Here is an 18462-nt window from a genome sequence, read left to right as displayed (position 1 = left end):
AGGTAGATAACATCAACTTCTCCACCCCTGTCCATCACTTTTGTAGCCCTGTCATAGAAGGCCACCAGATTGGTCAGGCAGGATTTCCCCCTAGTGAAGCCATGCTGCTGTCACCAAGCACCTTGTTGTTTTTCATGTGCCCTAGAATGCCTTCCAGGAGAATCTGCTCCCAGATTTTGCCAGGCACAGAGGTGACACTGACTGGTCTGTAATTCCCCGGGTCATCCATTTTCCCCTTCTTGAAAATGGGGGTTATGTTTCCCTTTCTCCAGTCATCAGGAACTTCACCTGACTACCATGATTTTTCAAATATCATGGCCAGTGGCTTTGCAACTTCATTCACCAGCTCCTTCAGGACCCACAGATGGATTTCATCAGGGCCCATGGACTTGTGTACGTTCAGGTTCTTAAGATGGTCTCGAACCAGATCCTCTCATGCAGTGGGCCCAAGATCTTCATTCTCACATGCCCTGCGTCTGCCTTCCAAGACTTGGGTGGTGTGGTCAGAGCCTTTGCCAGTGAAGACCGAGGTAAAGAAGTCATTCAGAACCTCAGCCTTCTCCAAGTCCTGTGTAGCCAGTTCTCCTGAAAGCTTCCGGAGGGAGCCTACATTGTCCCTAGTCTGTTTTTTAGCCACTACGTACCTATAAAATCCCTCCCTATTATCTTTAACATCCCTAGGCAAGTTTAGCTCCAATTGGGCCTTAGCTTTCCTAACTTGGTCCCTGACTACCCGGACAACATCCCTGTATTCATCCCAGGCCACCTGTCCTTGCTTCCACCTTTTATAAGCCTCTTTTTTCCTGTGAATTTTTCTCAGCACTTACAGAAACATTTCGAATATGTCTGGAAATGTATGTGGGGAAAGGAAATGTATGTGGGGAAAGGAAATGTATGTGGGGAAAGGAAATGTATGTGGGGAAAGGAAATGTATGTGGGGAAAGGTTTTCGTACAGGGGTTAAAACCAGGGCAGCAAACTGTGCCCAGGGAATACAAGTCCTGTGGAGAGCATCCTTGGAATGAAATCTGAAAAAAACAGTCAATCCTGACTTTATCCCAGTAGCTAGGTACAGAGGAGGGAACTCCAGTTCTGTGCAGTGACTTTGAAGTCTAGGAGCTTAAATTAGAAGGCAAATGTTAAATAATGCATTAGCTTAAAGTGCTTCTGATCAAAATGGTACTTTATGCTGTTAGATTATTGCGGCATTTATAATCACACAGGGGTTTGTAATTTGTATATGCCAGCAAGGAGGTGGATTTAGCCCTTGTTCCTGGGCAGTAAGCATGGGAACAGGCTCTTGGCTTTCAGTTTTGGGGCTAATATGGATCAACCCCAGATACCTGTGAGTAGGGAGTGCAGCTGTGCAGAAACTTCCTAATCACCATGTAATTAACCAGAAAGCCTTAGTCAAGATGCCTCCTAGCACTGAGGTTACTGGTTCAGGAGTAGTGTTGGATTAGTAACTCTTCACTGGCTAAATAAAGTTTTAGTCAATAAAGGCAAGTCTTGTGGTTTTGAATTTTCAGTAATCTGTGTTCATTTTAAGGCTACCTTAAGGTAGCAGTTGTTTAACTTTTCCATCTGTTTCCTTAAGCAAAATGTTGTAAATTAATTAACTGTGTAGATACTCTGACATCCTGTTAGTACTACACTGACAAGTTTAGAGAATTTAAATCTCACTACTAAATGTTACCTTTTCTAGCAGATCTGTGGAAATTTAGTGATTTATCTGTAATGAGTTTCTGTATCTGGACAAAACTTAGAAGTGAACATCCAGTTCTTTGAGAGCTCTTAAATATTGAATATTGCATATTGCAGAAACATACAAACATCCAACTAAGTATTTAAATAAGATTATTTTGAAATTCTATTAGTTCTTCCCACTACTTGCCAAAGTCTGATTTCATGGTTCTCCGTCTGCCTGGAGATAGTGGAAGACATCAAGTCAATACCTTCTCCCAAGAGAGAGAGATGTCCTTGTCCTCTTCAACCTTATGAGCCTGGAATGCTCTTAAGGTTGTCAGCAGCTGCAAAATGGTCACAAAATCTGTGGGAATAGCTCATTAGATGGTGTTCTCAGCATTGTCAGTAGCTGGCTCTCCAAGATCTTTAACTGAAGGCTTAGTACTTTGCCAGCTGTGAAGAAAACTGTTTTAAAACTTCACTGCGAACTGTCATTGTGTTATGTCATTTCATACCAAAGATATCTTTGTTTTGCCCGACAAATAAGACTTTGAGGTCAGTGGTTTTGAAGAGGGATCCTGCTTGCCCTGAAAGCCCCAGCAGCAGTTTTTAAAAAGTTAGGGAGAAAGGTTTTGTTTCCTGAGAGAGAATCCCTGTTTGTGGGACCAGAAGTTTGTTAAACACAACAAATGAGGTCCCTGTTTTTCTTTCCTTTTCCTTATTTTATCAAACTGGTATTTTCAGTGTGCTAAGTACAAGGAAAGTTGTACTCAATGCTAGGAGACCCACAAAGAAGCAGTGATGCAGCCCTAGTTGATGATGCTCTCACAGAGCCTCGTCATCGGAGCCTCTCACAGAGGCTGTGAGACAGGGAAACATGGCTGTTCCTCATTGTGTCATGTAGCACTTCCCAAACCGAGGGGAAACATTTTCAGGAGATGAATCGTGTCAGTTACAGCTCCAGCATCGAGGATCCCGTTTACCTTGACTTAGAAAAAGCTGCAGAAGTGACCTGCTCTTCAGGAGGGAGCTGATGGAAAGGAAGGAGGATGACATTTATTGTTCATGGATTCAAGTGCTGTATCAGGAATAAGGTTTGCAGTGTTAGTAAGAGGTTTCTGCAGATCTGTGTTTCTAGGGAGTCTATGGTTTGCTTAAGGAGTTAAATGAAATGCTTGAGCACCTTCCTGTCTACTGTCTGTCTGAACAGAGTCCTTTGGAGCTGAAGTGAACATTAAGTACATGTAAAGCAGGTGGTTTGTTCTTTATAAACCCACTTATTTTGGCTTTAACTGGGGGGAGGAGGGGGTGGAATTTCCTAGTTTAGAAGAAAGCTGAGCCTGTTACATTTCAAACAGATCAAGAGAATTATGAATTCTTTGGACTTAGGAAGAATGTTTTCTTTCTGAAGTCCCCAGAATGAGCTGACCGCTGTTGAGCATGTAGTCCCAGCTGAACTCTGGTGGTTTTAGTCTGTGGGCACAGTGCTTAGTTGCTGCTGCATAGCTCTGTAGCTGAACTGGCAGAAAACCCACACTAGATAATATAGATTACTAATTTGAAAATTATGGCAGCTTTTGCAATGATGTTGCTATTTTACAATTGCCAAGTGGATAAGAGTAATGTATGCACTGTACAGTCCACGTGTATTCTGAGAGATACTCGCATTACATTTAGTTTAGTTATGCAAAAGTATTTATAATGTACAACCACAGGTATAGTCAGGCACAAAAAGTACATGATGAAGTAATTGATTGAAGTTAAAATGCTGTCACTGCTGTGAGTATTGAGTGTTATGAAAACAAAAAGCTAAATACATACCCATGCAATAGCTGGATATAATTCTTACTTAAAATGTGTTGGCTGCCAGACAAGTCCTCCTGTCTTAAGGTTTTTTATAAGCAATTGTTCCTTTGCTTCCCCCCTTCTTTCCTTCTCATATATATATGTATTTCCTTCTCCTCTTCCTCCTTCATAGAATCATGGAACTGTTTGGGTTGGAAAGGACATTAAGGTCATCCAGTTCCAGCCCCCCTGCCATGTGTAGGGACTCCACACTAGACCAGATTGCTCCAATGCTCTGTCCAGCTTGATCTTGAACATTGCCTGTGTCCACACACATCCATTCCTTCATTGCTCTGCCTATATACACATGTACATACACCCCCTGCTTTCTGCTTGCTCATCTCCTTCCAACCCTGCCTGCCTGGTCACTAGTGCATAGATTGGAACTTGCTGTGCATGGTGCAGTTGTGTGTGGCATTTCCCCATGGATGTGCTTCCTCCCATGGTCAGCCTTCCGCCTTCAGCTGCATCAGCTCCTTTACCCTGTGCAGCTCTGCATTCTGCTTTCCTTAGGTGGGAGGACTGAAGCTGAAACATCATATGTAAATATCTCATCAGTGCTTACATTTAGGAGAGATTCTATATTTGAAGTATTAGTGTTGAAGCTATTGAGAGTGACACAGTGACAGAAGCAGGTTCCTCAGCTGGCTTTTTATCATTAACATGGGGGATTTGTGAGCTGTATGCCTGCTATGGGCCTCCTTTGAGGACAATCGGATAGAATTTTTTTCCTGATGTAACCAACTTAAAGTTGTCCTTCTTTATAACTACACTCGGAAGTGCGAAACATTTCCAGATGTGTAAAGAGACAGAAGGTGTATTGCAGGAACCCTTGTGTACCTGGAAGCCATGAGTTTGTCTTGGTCTAACCCCATTTTCAGTAAGACCTCTCTTATACATGCAGTTTTGCTTGAGTGAGTTTGCTCTGCATTTGTCTCTGTGTAGGGAGCTAAAGGAGCCCATCACTGCTGAGGACCCTCCAGCCTGGTCTGATGTCTGTGATTGGTTGTGTCAGTGCTTGATGCAGAAGAGACTAAGGTGTGCAGTGTGACACATCTGAGGTCACCTTTTCTCTACAGTCCAAGCACCACTTTGGGGAACAGCAAAGTGAAGGTGGGATCACAATTCAGTTCTTGAATCTTCCACCAGTTTCTCACTCTCTGGCTTCTTATTTCAGATTCTTTAATACTTGGCAGCGTTCCTGTTTCCCCAAATGTCTGGATCTAGCACCTTATTTTTTCCCAAAATGTTTTGGCTTAAAGGGATTTTAGAAAGAGTTCTCATCATGTTACAGGGGTCATGTGAGCATCTAATCTCTGTAAGTTTTTAAGCTGCATCAGAGCTCATTTGCCTCCTCCACTACCCCTCCTCTCTCCAGCTTTACCAAGTAACTTCAGGACAGAAATGCTGTAGAATGCAAGCGGGTGATGGTTGCTGTGCTGTGGTGGGGCCTGCAGGCGAGCCAGGGTGCTCAGTGCCCTTCTTGGAGCTCTCTTGGTTTATGAGGCTTTTTCTGCTCTCAGCTGGACACCAGGAACTGTTGGTGTCCCCCACGGTACCGAGGATTGGTCCCATCATGTGGTCCTGCTGCGGCAGCCACCATCTCCTGCACGAGGCCAGCTCCACCGGGCCGCTGCAACGGTGACCTGCCAGAGTTGTTTGAGTTCTCTTTTCACACAGGAGTAACTCTCTGTGCTCGTTTTAGGATGTTTCTATTTCTTCCTGGGTATAGAAGCCTGCTTGTAGCAGCACCAAACATCAGCATGCTGTTGCTGCCCTTGAGGGAGGTAACAGAATGCACTGAAGAAAACATGCATTCCTCTTCGCTGAGGGGTGAGACTGGTTTCTCTTGATGGAGGTAGTACTCAGCCTGGTAGGTTGGTTTTGGTTTTATTGCTCTGTAAAGCTTGTGAAGACTCTATGATTATATGAAGTAGAGTAATGAGCCTATTTTCATGTATTTTCATAGATCTGTTTGTTGCTTTATACAGTGAAATGATCTATCTGAATAACAGTGAAATTCCTGTGAGTCAGGCTGTGTTGAGCCCAACATAAACTGCTTCCCAAAGGTGGTTAATGATGTTCTTTCTGCAGCAGAAATTTCACCTCCCTTCCATCTCACCTCTTTTAGGTGGGATCTGCTATCATTAATAGAAATCTGATGGTTTCTCAGTATACTCGCTTGGCATTGATCAGTAAGGAATATCAACATTCCTTTTCAAAAGCCTTCTTTACCATAGCTCCACTAGACTGAATGTTGTCTGCCTCTTGCTAGAGCAGTGCCTCATGACCAAAGATCTCAATATCTAATATTCCCATGAGGTAGTAACTTTTTTAGAAACCCTCTTACCATTTAACCCTGAGAATCCCCACAGAGAAATGGTAATGAAAATGTCAGTTGAATTGGATTTCCTGTGATTTCTAGGTCTTGCACTCATTTTCCTGGCACTGCATTGAAGTATTAAATATATGGTGATATGGTCAGTTGTGTAGTTTTCATTTGCATTCCTGTTCTGTGCACGTTTCTGCTCAGTTGCTGCCACTGGTGTCCTGGGATCTCTCCCTAACCACAGACCTGCTGAACAGGGAATGGCTCTGAGCAGCTGACACTGTACAGGGTGTCAGGGACCACAGCTCTGCTGGTTCTTGTTGCTGCATGTTTGTGCTGAACAAAACGTCAGTGAACTCCACTGCAGAACCCAGATCTGTACCAGAGCAGTGCAGTACGTTCCACTTTGGTGGCTGCATGCAGCCTGCTTGCAGGGTTGCACCACATGTTGGTTTGATTGCTACCCTCCTTTTTTCCTGTTCCTTCATCCTTTGCCCTTTGTATCCTATTCTCTAACACTACAGAAGTGCCCACAAAGATGCTTTTGTAGATATATCTCTTAATATGTCAATGCCAAGATGGCTTGTCAAACATTGCTGCTCGTTCTATGTAGTATTTTCATTCTCAATTCCTGTTCTAAATGCCCCTTACAATATACTTTATCATAATGCTCTTCCAGAAATGCCATCTGACATACTAGGTTAATTTAAGGCAATGGGGTTTTTAGCTGTTTTGATGACCGTGAGCCAGCAATGTGCCCTTGTGGCCAAGAAGGCAAATGACATCCTAGGATGCATTAGAAAGGGGGTGGTTAGTAGGGCAAGAGAGGTTCTCCTCCCCCTCTACTCTGCCTTGGTGAGGCTGCATCTGGAATATTGCATCCAGTTCTGGGCCCTCCAGTTCAAGAAGGACAGGGAATTGCTTGAAAGAGTCCAGCGCAGAGCCACAAAGATGATGAAGGGAGTGGAACACCTCCCTTATGAGGAGAGGCTGAGGGAGCTGGGTCTCTTTAGCTTGGAGGAGACTGAGGGGTGACCTCATCAGTGTTTACAAATATGTAAAGGGTGGGTGTCAGGATGATGGAGCTAGGCTTTTTTCAGTGATATCCAGTGGTAGGACAAGGGGCAATGGGTGTAAACTGGAGCATAGGAGGTTCCACGTTAACATCAGAAAGAACTTCTTTACTGTAAGAGTGACAGAGCACTGGAACAGGTTGCCCAGGGGGGTTGTGGAGTCTCCTGTGTTGGAGATATTCGAGGCCCACCTGGACAAGTTCCTGTGTGATGTACTCTAGGTTACCCTGCTCTTGCAGGGGGGTTGGACTGGATGATCTTTTGAGGTCCCTTCCAACCCTTGGGATTCTGGGATTCTCTGATCCATGGCTCCTACAGAACACATTTTCAGGTTTTAGTTCCTCTTTTTCTTCTTTTTTCTAATGAAAACTGAATTTTGCTCTCAGTAATTTTTATTTCCACATTGCCCATGTTTTGAGTCCATCAGGGGGTTTCTCCCATTATGTATATTTTATGAAATATATGCTGAAATGTACATTTTCTGAATTAACATTTCCGTGCACAGTTTCTTCATGTTGCCTGTGCATTACTGTGAGTTAAGAGAATGATCTAAAAAAAAACTCAAAGCAAAACAACCCAACCCTACCAAAGCCAAGCACTGCAATGTCTGATAGAGTCTCTGACAGATATTTGAGCCCATCTGGCTCAAACAGATAGGCAAAAAGGAGAGATACGTCCTTGAATCCTGCTGGCTGCAGCCAGGCTGCGTGGCTAATGCCGCAGGAGACCTCTGAATGCCCACTTCCAGTCTGTCGATTTGGCAGTTCCTGGTATTTAGCCTTGGGAGCACCTTGCATACTCTGAGTTAATGGTTCTGAAGATGTCAAACTTCGATTACATACGGCTTGGCTTTGTGATCGTTTGCCTCTGTCCTAGGTGAGTAATGATATTTGCTACAGACACTATCAGTGAGACACGGGAAGCAAGGGGAGAAGCAGCCATGAGGTGAGGGTCACTTTTTAAAGATGTGTCTGAAGGATTAGGGCTTGATGGCATAAGGTGCTGTGTGTCAGAGCTGTCACAAACAGGGTGAGGAGCCTTTGCTTTACATCTTCTAAATAAGACGGTACAACACCTTTCCTTTGACAGGGAGGTCGAGGGCATTGTTTAAGAGGCAGTGAGAGTTCTTTGTGCACCAGTGACAGCTGTGGTTAAAATGCTGTTGCTGGCTCTGTATTGGAGTCTTTCTGTGACAGTCACTTCCTAATTAGAATTTCAGCCTTTCAGGAGATCACATTAATTTTCTGAGATTTGATTTCGCCATTATCAGATAGCAGTGTTTCAGTGGTGCTATAAATAGAGCACACCTCTATTTGTGGGTGGATTTCTATCCTGCTGGGCCTCTTTGAATCTCCTTTTTTCATTCTGTTTGAATCTTGCCACCGAGTTGTTGTTTCGGGTATGCTGAGGAATGCATGTGTCGCCTTGATGCCGTCAGTTTGCTCCCGGTGGGTCTGTTCCCTGTGCAGTCTTTTTGGCTCAAAGGCACACTTTTATAAATAGTGCCATGCGCTGAACATGGGTGGGAAGCCAAAGCCCTGTAGCTTTAAATCTGTCAGCCCTGGCCCTTCTGTGCCTCTGAAGGAGATGCTGGCAGCTGAGGGAGCGGGTGCGGGCTGGCTGTGAGTGTGCTCCATCAGCACCGGAGCCCTGCACACGATGCTGGGCTGGGCAGAGCCACCGTGGTGGTTCAGCGGGGGCCCAGAGCCCACTGGGGCCAGTGGCAGATGTGGCCGGGCCGGCGGCTCGAGCAGCACCAGGCACCAGGGTGATGCTTATGTGGTGCTGCTGTGCCTGCATGTGCTGTGAGAGGGACTTGTGCGAGCCTGCAAAGGTGAGAAGATGGGGGAGAAGTTGTCTTATTGAGCTGTTTTATTTAAATCCCCAGTAGAACTTGACCTCCTTCTGTGGCATCAACCATGGAAATGCTGTTTTCCCCTCCAGGCACTGCTGTGGAGTCTCTGTGGTGGGTTTTTTACATAGCTTTTCTTCATTTCGGAACCTGGGAAGTCTGAAAACGGCTCCTGCCTGAGTGAGTGTTGCAATCTATAAACAAAATCTAACGTGGTGCTGCTTTTTGGGGCTTTTTGGTTTGGTTGTTTTGGGATTTGGCTTGTGTGATATAATGAATAATGGAAGAAGGGGCTAGGAAACACAACCCCATGTCAGAGAGAGGTGTTTGGATTGGTGGCTTTTTAAATGTGACTTCTTGGTTTGCTGTTTTAGCTGTGCAAAATGTATTTTCGGGAAGTAGTAAACAAACTGCAGAATCATGTTTTTCCTCCAGGTAAAAAATAGAGTAAGTGCGTACTGCTTCCTGTGGAGTCAGTGACCTTCAGAAATGAATAAGTACTTTGCTTTGCTTTAGCTGCCTAGCTCGGCATTGCTCTTTCACAGCCTGAATTAACAGTAAGCTGTATTTTCCCCCCACATTTGTTAAATATTGAAGAGAGACAGTAAGGGCTTTGACACTCTGCTCTCCAATGAGAAACAGAAGATACTTCTCTGCAAGCTGCTGCAGTTAGCTGTCCAGTGCATTGTGCCTCTGGGGCTTGAAGAAGCAAGAAATGCAGGATCTGGACTTCTTTTTGCCATTTCCCTTTGCCTTAGATGAATGTTTGCCTGGGGTTTTTTATCATCTGCAGTAAATGTGGCTGAGATGTTGCATTCTGTTAATGTTGTGTTTGAAGCATGTATGTCTAAACACATTTATTTAATAGACTCCTTATTTTCCTTTGGGAAGATCCAGGCCTCCCATGCTGGGACATGTACTTTTTCTCACTGCATTTATTGGTCTTCACAACAAAAGTGACACACAGGTGGCTCTTGGGAATGGCTCTGTTGGAAATGTGGAGTTGAAGCAGCGCAGAGTGCTGGGGTAGGGCCCTGAGAGCAGAGGGTTTGTTGACATTCCACATACCAGGCTGATGGATCTGTATATTGGCATCTTGGCATGTGTAACATCAGGCTAATACATCACCTCTTGCGAGCTGGGGAGGAAAGCACTGAGCACAGGACATCCTGTTCTGTGCTCTCCAGACCAGATATGGAGCTGAGCAACTTTTCACCTTGTGCTGTGGAGATGCTGCTGCAGTAGGGTTTGTTTCTAGATGGAGCTCTGGATGAGGCTTCTTGGTTCTTACAAGAGTACTGAAAGCAACATAGTGATTTCAGTGTTTGGTTAATTCTGTGGATTTCTGGACAAGTGCCCTGTGGCCTTGCTCTGCTGCGTGCTCGGCATTCCTTGAACACATCTTTCTCTCTGATGCCTCAGTGTTTTCTTAGGTTTCTGAAAGCAGCATGTCTGCAGCCCTGGGAGTGTGCATATTCTTGTGCTGTAGAACTGCCCTTTGCCTACATTGCCTCTCCTTGCCCTTGACAAGCCTCATTTGCCACTTGGAGCAGTCTTACAGATCTATCTGCTGCTAATGTTGGAGCACCTACAGCACTGAAAGCTGAACCACAGGCTGCCTTTGAACAGTAAAGGAACCTCTAAAGCCAGTTCTGTTGTGTAACTTTCTGGGAAGTGGCATGTTAGCTGATGTGCTATGTGTATGTTATAGTAGAAGGGCTTTAAATAAGAGAACAGTGTGTCAAGAAAGGCTATGCAGGAACGACAAATGACCTGTGTTCACGGGAAAAATGAACCTGCTGGTTTGAAATACTTACATTTTATGTATAAACTGTTGACTGGACAAACTGCTTCCAGGATGAATTTTGATTACAGGCAGGCTGTGTGTTGTACCTTCAGCTAAAAATACATAAAGAGAAGTAGATGTCTAAGTGCAGTTGCTGTGCTCAGGTATAGGAGTCCTTTGGACTAAATATTTGGGGATGACTTGCATGTTCAGTAGAGAAACCTCTCCTGAAAAAAGGGCAGCAGTCCTTGCTCTGCCGTGAAGATGTTCTGTGCAGTGATCACACAGACATCTGTTCTCCCAGACTCCAGACCCAGTTTGCTCCTTTCCTTTGCAAGTCGAATTTAACTTGCAATCTAAAAATTAGACTCTGTTCTTTACAAGTGAGTGTGTAAGATGCAATAATAATCTGTATTTATCAGATAGCGGCTGGAAGTATAAAAAAACCCCAGCAAACTACTTTCTGGGAAGTGTTAGCAATTAGTCTCTAAGGTAATGAGATGTGATTTGGACATGCTACAGAAAACAACCAGTTTAAAACAAAAGGCAAAAGCCCCTGACATTTGACATAGTTACTTTCTGATAAGACCTTGTATAAACTTGTTTCCAATTCCACCTTCTCCTCCCAGTTCCTATACTTAATTTTGTTCAGCTTTAGCTCATTTCCTATCCTTATTATTGTAACTTCTGGCCTGATTGGCAGCCCCTCCTTGATTTAAAATCTGCAGCTGCTAAAATAAACATCCATGAATCTTATTTTGGCCACATCTTTTGCTGTGTCATCCTTTTTCACCTCAAAAATCAAGTTCCTGCAAGCCCTTGTGTATAATTCCCTATTTTTCCATTCGGATTGTGTACTTGTTCCCTTGGACTTGCTTACCCATAATGACTTACTTACCCATAATGTCAATGTCACTGCCCTGTTTATTCACCCAGCACCACAGGTTTTCTTCCTGACTGTTCTGTACCTTTGCAAAAGCATTACTGATTCGGAGCACCAAGCCTTGCTTGCTCTTCTGCACTCAGAAATACCTTTTCTCAAGATTTCAGAAGTTTAAGGTGAAGAAGGTCTCGGGCAGCAGCTGTATTTTTAAAACCAATCGAAGGGGCCATGGACATGATCTTGAGGGAGCTGGTACACTGTGCTGTGTCAGTCCCCTTCTGTCTCTGGGGTGTAAATAAACACTTGCGGGCAGAGCTGGTGCCTGGTCCTGCGTGTCGCCATCCATCCAAGGACACAGATTGTGTGATGCTCTTCGCTTCAGCGCACTGTAGACAGGGATGTGTGTGTGTGAACTGCAGGTGGGAAAGGTGTAAGTTAGCTTCAGTTACCTCTTAACCAGTCAGTGACAGCATTTGGACAGTGCCCCAGGCAGGTTGACTCATACAAGGGGAACGTGTGTAGCCCTCCGAGCCCTCATGGTGCTGCAGGGAATGGCCTGACCAGCACTTGTACTGCACTGACAGAGGCTTCCCTGCAGAATAGGTTATGTTGGCTGTGATGGATGCTGTGTGCAATTCTTTCTATTACAGCAGGTACAGTGTCACGTGGCAACAGTGTCTTTTACTGTTCCCCCACCCCCAGTGACTGCTGACATTGAGATACTGGTCTCCTTTGGGGATTTCTGCTGCTGAGAGATAGGAATTTGGTTGTTTTATGGCTGAACTTTGTTTCTGACACTTGAAACAGCAGATGAAGTCACATAGAATCATAGGATAGTTAGGGTTGGAAAGGACCTTAAGATCATCTAGTTCCAACCCCCCTACCATAGGCAGAGACACCTCACACTAAACCATGCCACGCAAGGCTCTGTCCAACTTGGCCTTGAACACCTCCAGGGATGGAGCCAACTTCCTTGGGCAACCCATTCCAGTGCCTCACCACCCTTACAGTAAAGAACTTCTTCCTTATATCCAATTGAAACTTCCCCTGTTTAAGTTTTAACCCATTACCCCTTGTCCCTTCACTACAGTTCCTAATGAAGAGTCCCTCCCATGTCCGTATTGAGCTACGTGACAAGGCCAGGGGAGAGTCACACTACAGCTGGCTTTACCAGATACCAAGTTGTGGGTGAGGGTTTGTACATGTGCCTCAGCTGTGGCTCTCTGTGTGTTTCTTTGGGCACTGGTGCCACCTGAATCAGTCTCAGGTCACTTTTCCCTCATGCAGTGTGTCCTGCAGTCCCGCTGGTACATGCAGCCTCACAATGCACCATGTTTGGGAACTTACTAAGAACGGAAACATCACTGAGTTCCTTGTCACGGGGTGGTTCCCTTGGCACCCCCACTTAAGACAGGGAATGCTAAACAGCCCCCAGGTCTCCAGGGTTCTGTTGCCCTCCTGTTTATATCAGGTACCTGCCAGTTCCTTCCCTCTGTGCAAAGCAAGGCCATGTGGGAGCACACACCTAGCTCTGGGTGGTGTGCAGGAGCACACACGTGTCATAGTGATCATCACTCATGATCATTTAACTACTGTGAGTAAGATATAAAGCCATTTCCTTCTGGTCTTACCAGCTCTAGCTGCTATCCAGGGCAGACAAAGGGATTGTATTGGAATTTTTTCTTGTCTTTTTTTCAGGATCATTTTTCATTTTTGTTTTCTCAAAGTGCTTTTTTCCCATAACCAGGATGATCTTCCCACCATTTTGAGGGTTAATTGCCAGCAGTCAAAGGCTGTTTGCCTCTTTTAGAAACTCCAGTTACAATCTAACCAGTGAGCCCTACTATGAAAAATACACAGCAAGACCTCCTTGAGCTGCCCATCTATCTGTGAGCTTTCCTTAGCCACTTCTCATTTTCTTTTGGATTTGGGAGTGTAATAGGGACAGCTGAAAGCAGGTGCTAGCAGTGAGGACCAGCAGTTTCTGTGGGTAAGTAGATGAAAGTGCGTTAAAATGCAAAGCTCCTATAGTTTCTGGAGATTCAATATGCCAATGAAGTGTTGTAGGGTAACTGCATGGTGTGTCATGAGGAATTGCACTGGACCTGTTTTTTGTTTATCTTCTGTATTCTTGGCAGGAAAGGCAGGGCAGATTTCACATAGTGCAGGAGCATGTATGTGCACTGGACGCTTGCTGAGGAAGGTGCAAGGTGGACGCTGTAACCGTAGATGTGATCAGACACAAATGCTCTATTTTATTTTCCTCCCCTCTAATTTCTATTGCCCAGAAGGTGTTATTTAGAGATGTTACTTACTGATGAACAGACTGTCATGTAACCATGGTGGCTCCCGTGCCTGCCTGTGCGCCTGCATCGCAGTCCCACCAGCAAGGCTGCTGACGATGGTGCTCCAAACTTAGGACTTTCTAATGAGTCTCCCAGATTTTTCTGCTTGCATCACTGTCCTGCCTTCAGCAGTGGGGAAAGGAAACAACTCAGCTTCTGAGTTCCTTTGTGATTAGTGCTGGCTGCCACGCACTGGGAAGCGTGGCTCATCCAGGCAGCCTGTGTGCCGTGGGCTCCTTCCCAGGGCTGCTCTCACGGTTGTCATTCCTGGCTCCCTTCTCTCACCTTGCCCTAGATATTTTTATTCCAAGTAACATGATGCTTTTCAGTCACATTTTTAAAGCTCCATGTAAGGGAGGAGAGGCAGGAGCTGAGCTGTCTCCTTCCAGTAGGCTTGCTCCAAGCTCTTCTGTTTGCCCAGGCCAGCTGCCCTGCTTGTTTAAAAACCAATCCATCCTGTTGGCGACTGGCCCTGTGCTATGTGCCTTTGCTGAAGTAGTTTTCAAAGAAGGGTGAAACACCTTTAAAGGAACTGTTGCGTTTAATCTTCAGCAAAGCCAAAAGGCAGATCCTGGGTTCTTTTGGGGTTGCATATTGCAGAATAGATACATCAAAAAGCTTTTGCAGAAGGGAAGCCCGAGCACAGTTGAAATTCTGGTAGCTTGGTAAGATCTTCAGGGAAAAGCATAAGGGCCTCACACGATGCCACTTGGCTCACTTGCCAGCACAGCACTGGGCAGCTTTCGGTGTCCCTCCTGGCAGGTCAGGCCGGTCCACTCCAGCTGGGCAAGTGAGATTGACTAATTGAATTGTAATCCGTATTTTTAGACAAACATTGAGCATTACAGTATTTAATTTACCAGCATCTTTTCAGGACAGATTGACGGTCATCTTAAATCAATAATGTGTCACCAGCATTTCCCAGGGACCCAGTTTGTGCTGAGTCTTCCCTTTCTAAAGCCTTGCCAATACAGAGAAAGTACTTAAATGATCTCAGTTCTGTTCCAGAACAGCACTTTGTCCAGCCCTTTGCTTTTCAATTGGAAAAAACCCATCTTGCTATTCCAGGATAATATCCACACATCTGGTAATTAAAGTAATTATCCCAACATGGTTTATTCTGCTATGGCTGTTCTGGTTTCTGTCACAGGTATGGGAAGATGACCCAAGGAGATGCGCTGAAGTCAATTGACTTTAAAAGGGGGGAGGAGAAAGTCTGCACAAAATTCTTCTCAGAAAGAGGTGTCTGAGAGGAAGAATGTTCTGTTAGTGTAACGTAGAATAGTTGTACACACACACTAATCACACCCAACTGGGAGTAAATTATGCTGATAGAAACTCTTTATTGCAAAGTGATGTCGAAGTCCCATTAGTTCTACAACACTGAAATGTGCAGATTTCATCTCAGAGCAGATCTGTGCTGTGGCAGAGCTGACAGCCCAACATATCTGCAGAAATGGTTGGTCTATGGCACTGGTCAGTCCCACTCTTGCTCACCTGTACCAGTGACCAGGGCAAATAATGGGAGGGGGAAGGGGGGGAATATTTCATATGAAATGCAACGGAAAAGCCTGCGTGCAGCCATACAGATTAGGTCAGGCTGGCGAAGCAGCAAATGGGCCTGTGCACTATTGCACGTGGAGGACCTGAGGAGCACAAGCTAGCAGTGACACGTACGGGTTGGCACTGTACATGCCCTGTGCACCCAGGGTCTGTGCTTCCTTCTAGACAATATGAAGAGATCAGATCGGTGACAGTCCTGGGCAAATCTTAATGAAATTACTAATCCCAAGAAGAAGTGTCTTACCGATTTTGTACTGCTTTGAAATATGCTTGTGCCTAGATCCCAGAGACAGCATATCCTCTATGCAGTGCTAATGTCATGCATATAGCTGGTCCCACTGATTAATGCCAATTCTCAGCACTAGTTTTGTATTAATCCAGAGAGCTGGGGTTCTACAGCTGAATCTGCTTCAGAGAGCAGCTGATCCTTCTGCAGTCACTGCAGACTGATGGCTGATACTCTGGTTTCCAGCAAGTGAAGTCCTCTAAGAAATGCATCAGTTGGAGAACCCTGCTGCTGGGAAGGGGCCTTGCTGACCTGCTCAGTGCTGCCAGCTGCTGCTGGGCCCTGTGGCTGTTGCTTTAGATGGAGAGTATTTGGAACAGGGACAGGGTGCAGTTAACTCCAGTAGCATTTTTGTTTTGTACAGTATATATTGACAAGAGGAATATGGAAATGAGTTCTGCATTTGGGGAGTGAGCTATGAGATAGCTGGTAGTTGTTTTAGGAGTAAAACATGAGCAGTTACATGAATAGGATAATCCAGGATGCTACCCCGTGTTTAAGAGGAGCTGCTGTGGCCAGGGGAAGCAGAAGCACGCACCATTACTGCTTGTTTGCTGGGCCTGTGGGGTGCGAACCACAGCGGGTTCACCCCACGGGTCCCAGGGCCGTTTGCGCGCCCGGAACGTGCGTTTGGTCTAAATTCATGGGGAGCGCGTTTCCCTCCAGGAGCCGGCTCCGGGCGGCCGCGGGGTGGGGCTGGCGGCCGCTGGGCTCTGCGGCCGCGTCTGCCCGGGCCGGGGCGAGGCCTCCGCCCCAGCACGGGGCGCCCTTATCGGGGCCGGGGCCGGAGCCGGAGCCGGAGGCGGGGCCGCGCTGCTCGGCGGCGGGCACGGCGCCCTTTGGGTTGGGGCCGGGCTCAGGTGTGATGGTGCAGCCATGCGGGCGTGGGGCGGGAGCCATGCACTGCGAGCGTGCGCTGCCGCTCCGCCGCGACAGCAAGGTACCGGTACCGGAGCGGGGCGGGGGAGGCGGCGGGGATCGGTTCCTGCGGGCTGGAACTTGGGAGCTAACAGGGGGGTTTGTACCCTGGCACGTACCACCCGCCGAGGGCCCTGCACACAGGCTCTCCGCTCAGGGGCGGGCTCCGGGGGGCTCTGCCTTAGCAGACCCTTTGTTTCTTTAAATCTCGTCGTTGCTTTCGTGCAGCAGGTGAAGGTCTGCTACTAACCAGGGTTTGCCGTACACTGATGTGTATGGGTTTTGCTCTTCCACAGTTACCTTCTCTGTCTTTACTCACCGGCTGACAGAGCTGATGGCCTCGTACCAACGCTTCAGAGAACTCAGCCTGCCAAACGTGGGTGCCATGTCTTTATCTGTGCTTGAGTTTTTGGTGGTTTGAGGCCATTAAGCTGGCTTAAATACAAAAAGTTTTGCTTTTTCTCAGCTTTTTCTAGACGTCTGTAAGCACACGAAGCTCAGTTGGTTGGTACCATGCCCTGGGCAGCTGAAAAAGGGTGTATTTCTGCAGAATTACATCTACTTGTCAAGTGTTTTAGAACAAAGAAGGAAGAGGTTTATATTAGTGAAGCTGATGATTAGCACTTACATGTCTCTCTCTCCTCACCTAGATTGAGCGGTTGGACGTGAGCAGCTTAGCGCAGACCTCTAGTGCCGTGGCCTCAAGCACTGATGGGAGCATCAATGTAGACTCTGTTGATGGGACCCCAGATCCTCAGCGTACAAAAGTGGCTATTACACACCTGCAGCAGAAGATACTGAAGTTGACCGAGCAGATCAAAATTGAACAAACAGCCCGTGATGACAATGTGGCAGAGTACCTGAAACTGGCCAATAATGCAGACAAGCAACAAAGCGCCCGCATTAAGCAGGTGTTTGAGAAGAAAAATCAAAAGTCAGCTCAGACCATCTTGCAGCTGCAGAAGAAATTAGAACATTACCATCGAAAGCTGCGAGAGATTGAGCAGAATGGGATCCCTCGGCAGCCAAAGGATGTCTTCAGGGATATGCATCAGGGTTTGAAAGATGTTGGAGCAAAAGTCACTGGCTTCAGTGAGGGAGTAGTAGACAGTGTGAAAGGTGGGCTTTCCAGTTTCTCCCAGGCCACCCATTCAGCAGCAGGAGCTGTGGTTTCCAAACCCCGGGAGATTGCCTCCCTCATAAGGAACAAGTTTGGGAGTGCAGACAACATTGCTAATCTGAAAGACTCCTTAGAAGAAGGCCAAGAAGATGGGACAGGAGGCAAGGCTTTAGGTGTTATTCAGAACTTTCAGTCAAGCCCAAAATATGGCAGTGAGGAGGATTGCTCCAGTGCCACATCAGGTTCTGTGGGAGCCAACAGCACAACAGGGGGCCCTGTGGGAGCTTCTAGCTCCAAAACAAACACTCTGGATATGCAGAGCTCAGGGTTTGATGCAATACTGCATGAGATTCAAGAAATTCGAGAGACACAGGCAAGACTGGAAGAATCATTTGAGGACCTTAAGGTTCGCTATCAGAGGGACTACTCACTAATAATGCAGACACTGCAGGAGGAGCGGTACAGGTAGGTGCTTTGGTCGTGTGTTTTGAGTTAAATACTGCAAGTTGCAGAGCACCAGTCCTGGACAGGACTACTCAGCAGGCTGTTCCCAGCAGCCTGATTCAGATGGGAAGCTCTGTAGTCTTAGGATTTTGTTCTTCCGGCTTTGTCTTTTGTAAATATTGTTGTCTTGCTGCTCATCTCCCTTTCTGTGTAAGAAAGAGCAAGGAAGAAAGGTTACTTTGTAGTGTTTTCGAGATACAGAGTTAAACCTAAGAGGTTTAGAACACTGTCCCAAAAGGCCAGGAATATATTGATGCAGTTACTGTTATCCAA

At 46.1% G+C, this 18462-nt stretch overlaps 1 protein-coding gene across 9 annotated transcripts in view; it reads left to right on the top strand.

Annotated features, from left to right (window-relative positions):
* TMCC1 (transmembrane and coiled-coil domain family 1) overlaps positions 1-18462 on the top strand; it is an 86641-nt gene that overhangs the window by 58137 nt on the left and 10042 nt on the right. For 7 of the 9 annotated variants that reach the window (XM_031046068.2, XM_031046063.2, XM_031046067.2 and 4 more), the window contains one exon: positions 17216-18150. In XM_031046068.2, coding sequence (XP_030901928.1) covers positions 17216-18150 — 935 coding nt within the window. Of the gene's footprint in view, positions 1-16516; positions 16588-16785; positions 16942-17215; positions 18151-18462 lie in introns of those variants that run through there. The other 2 variants (XM_034065941.1, XM_031046064.2) reach the window with 2 other exon arrangements.

Source organism: Melopsittacus undulatus, chromosome 9 (genome assembly GCF_012275295.1).
Source record: "Melopsittacus undulatus isolate bMelUnd1 chromosome 9, bMelUnd1.mat.Z, whole genome shotgun sequence".
Lineage (NCBI taxonomy): Eukaryota > Metazoa > Chordata > Aves > Psittaciformes > Psittaculidae > Melopsittacus > Melopsittacus undulatus.
Note: the sequence above shows the minus strand (reverse complement) of the source record. Positions and strands in the feature narration are given on the sequence as shown.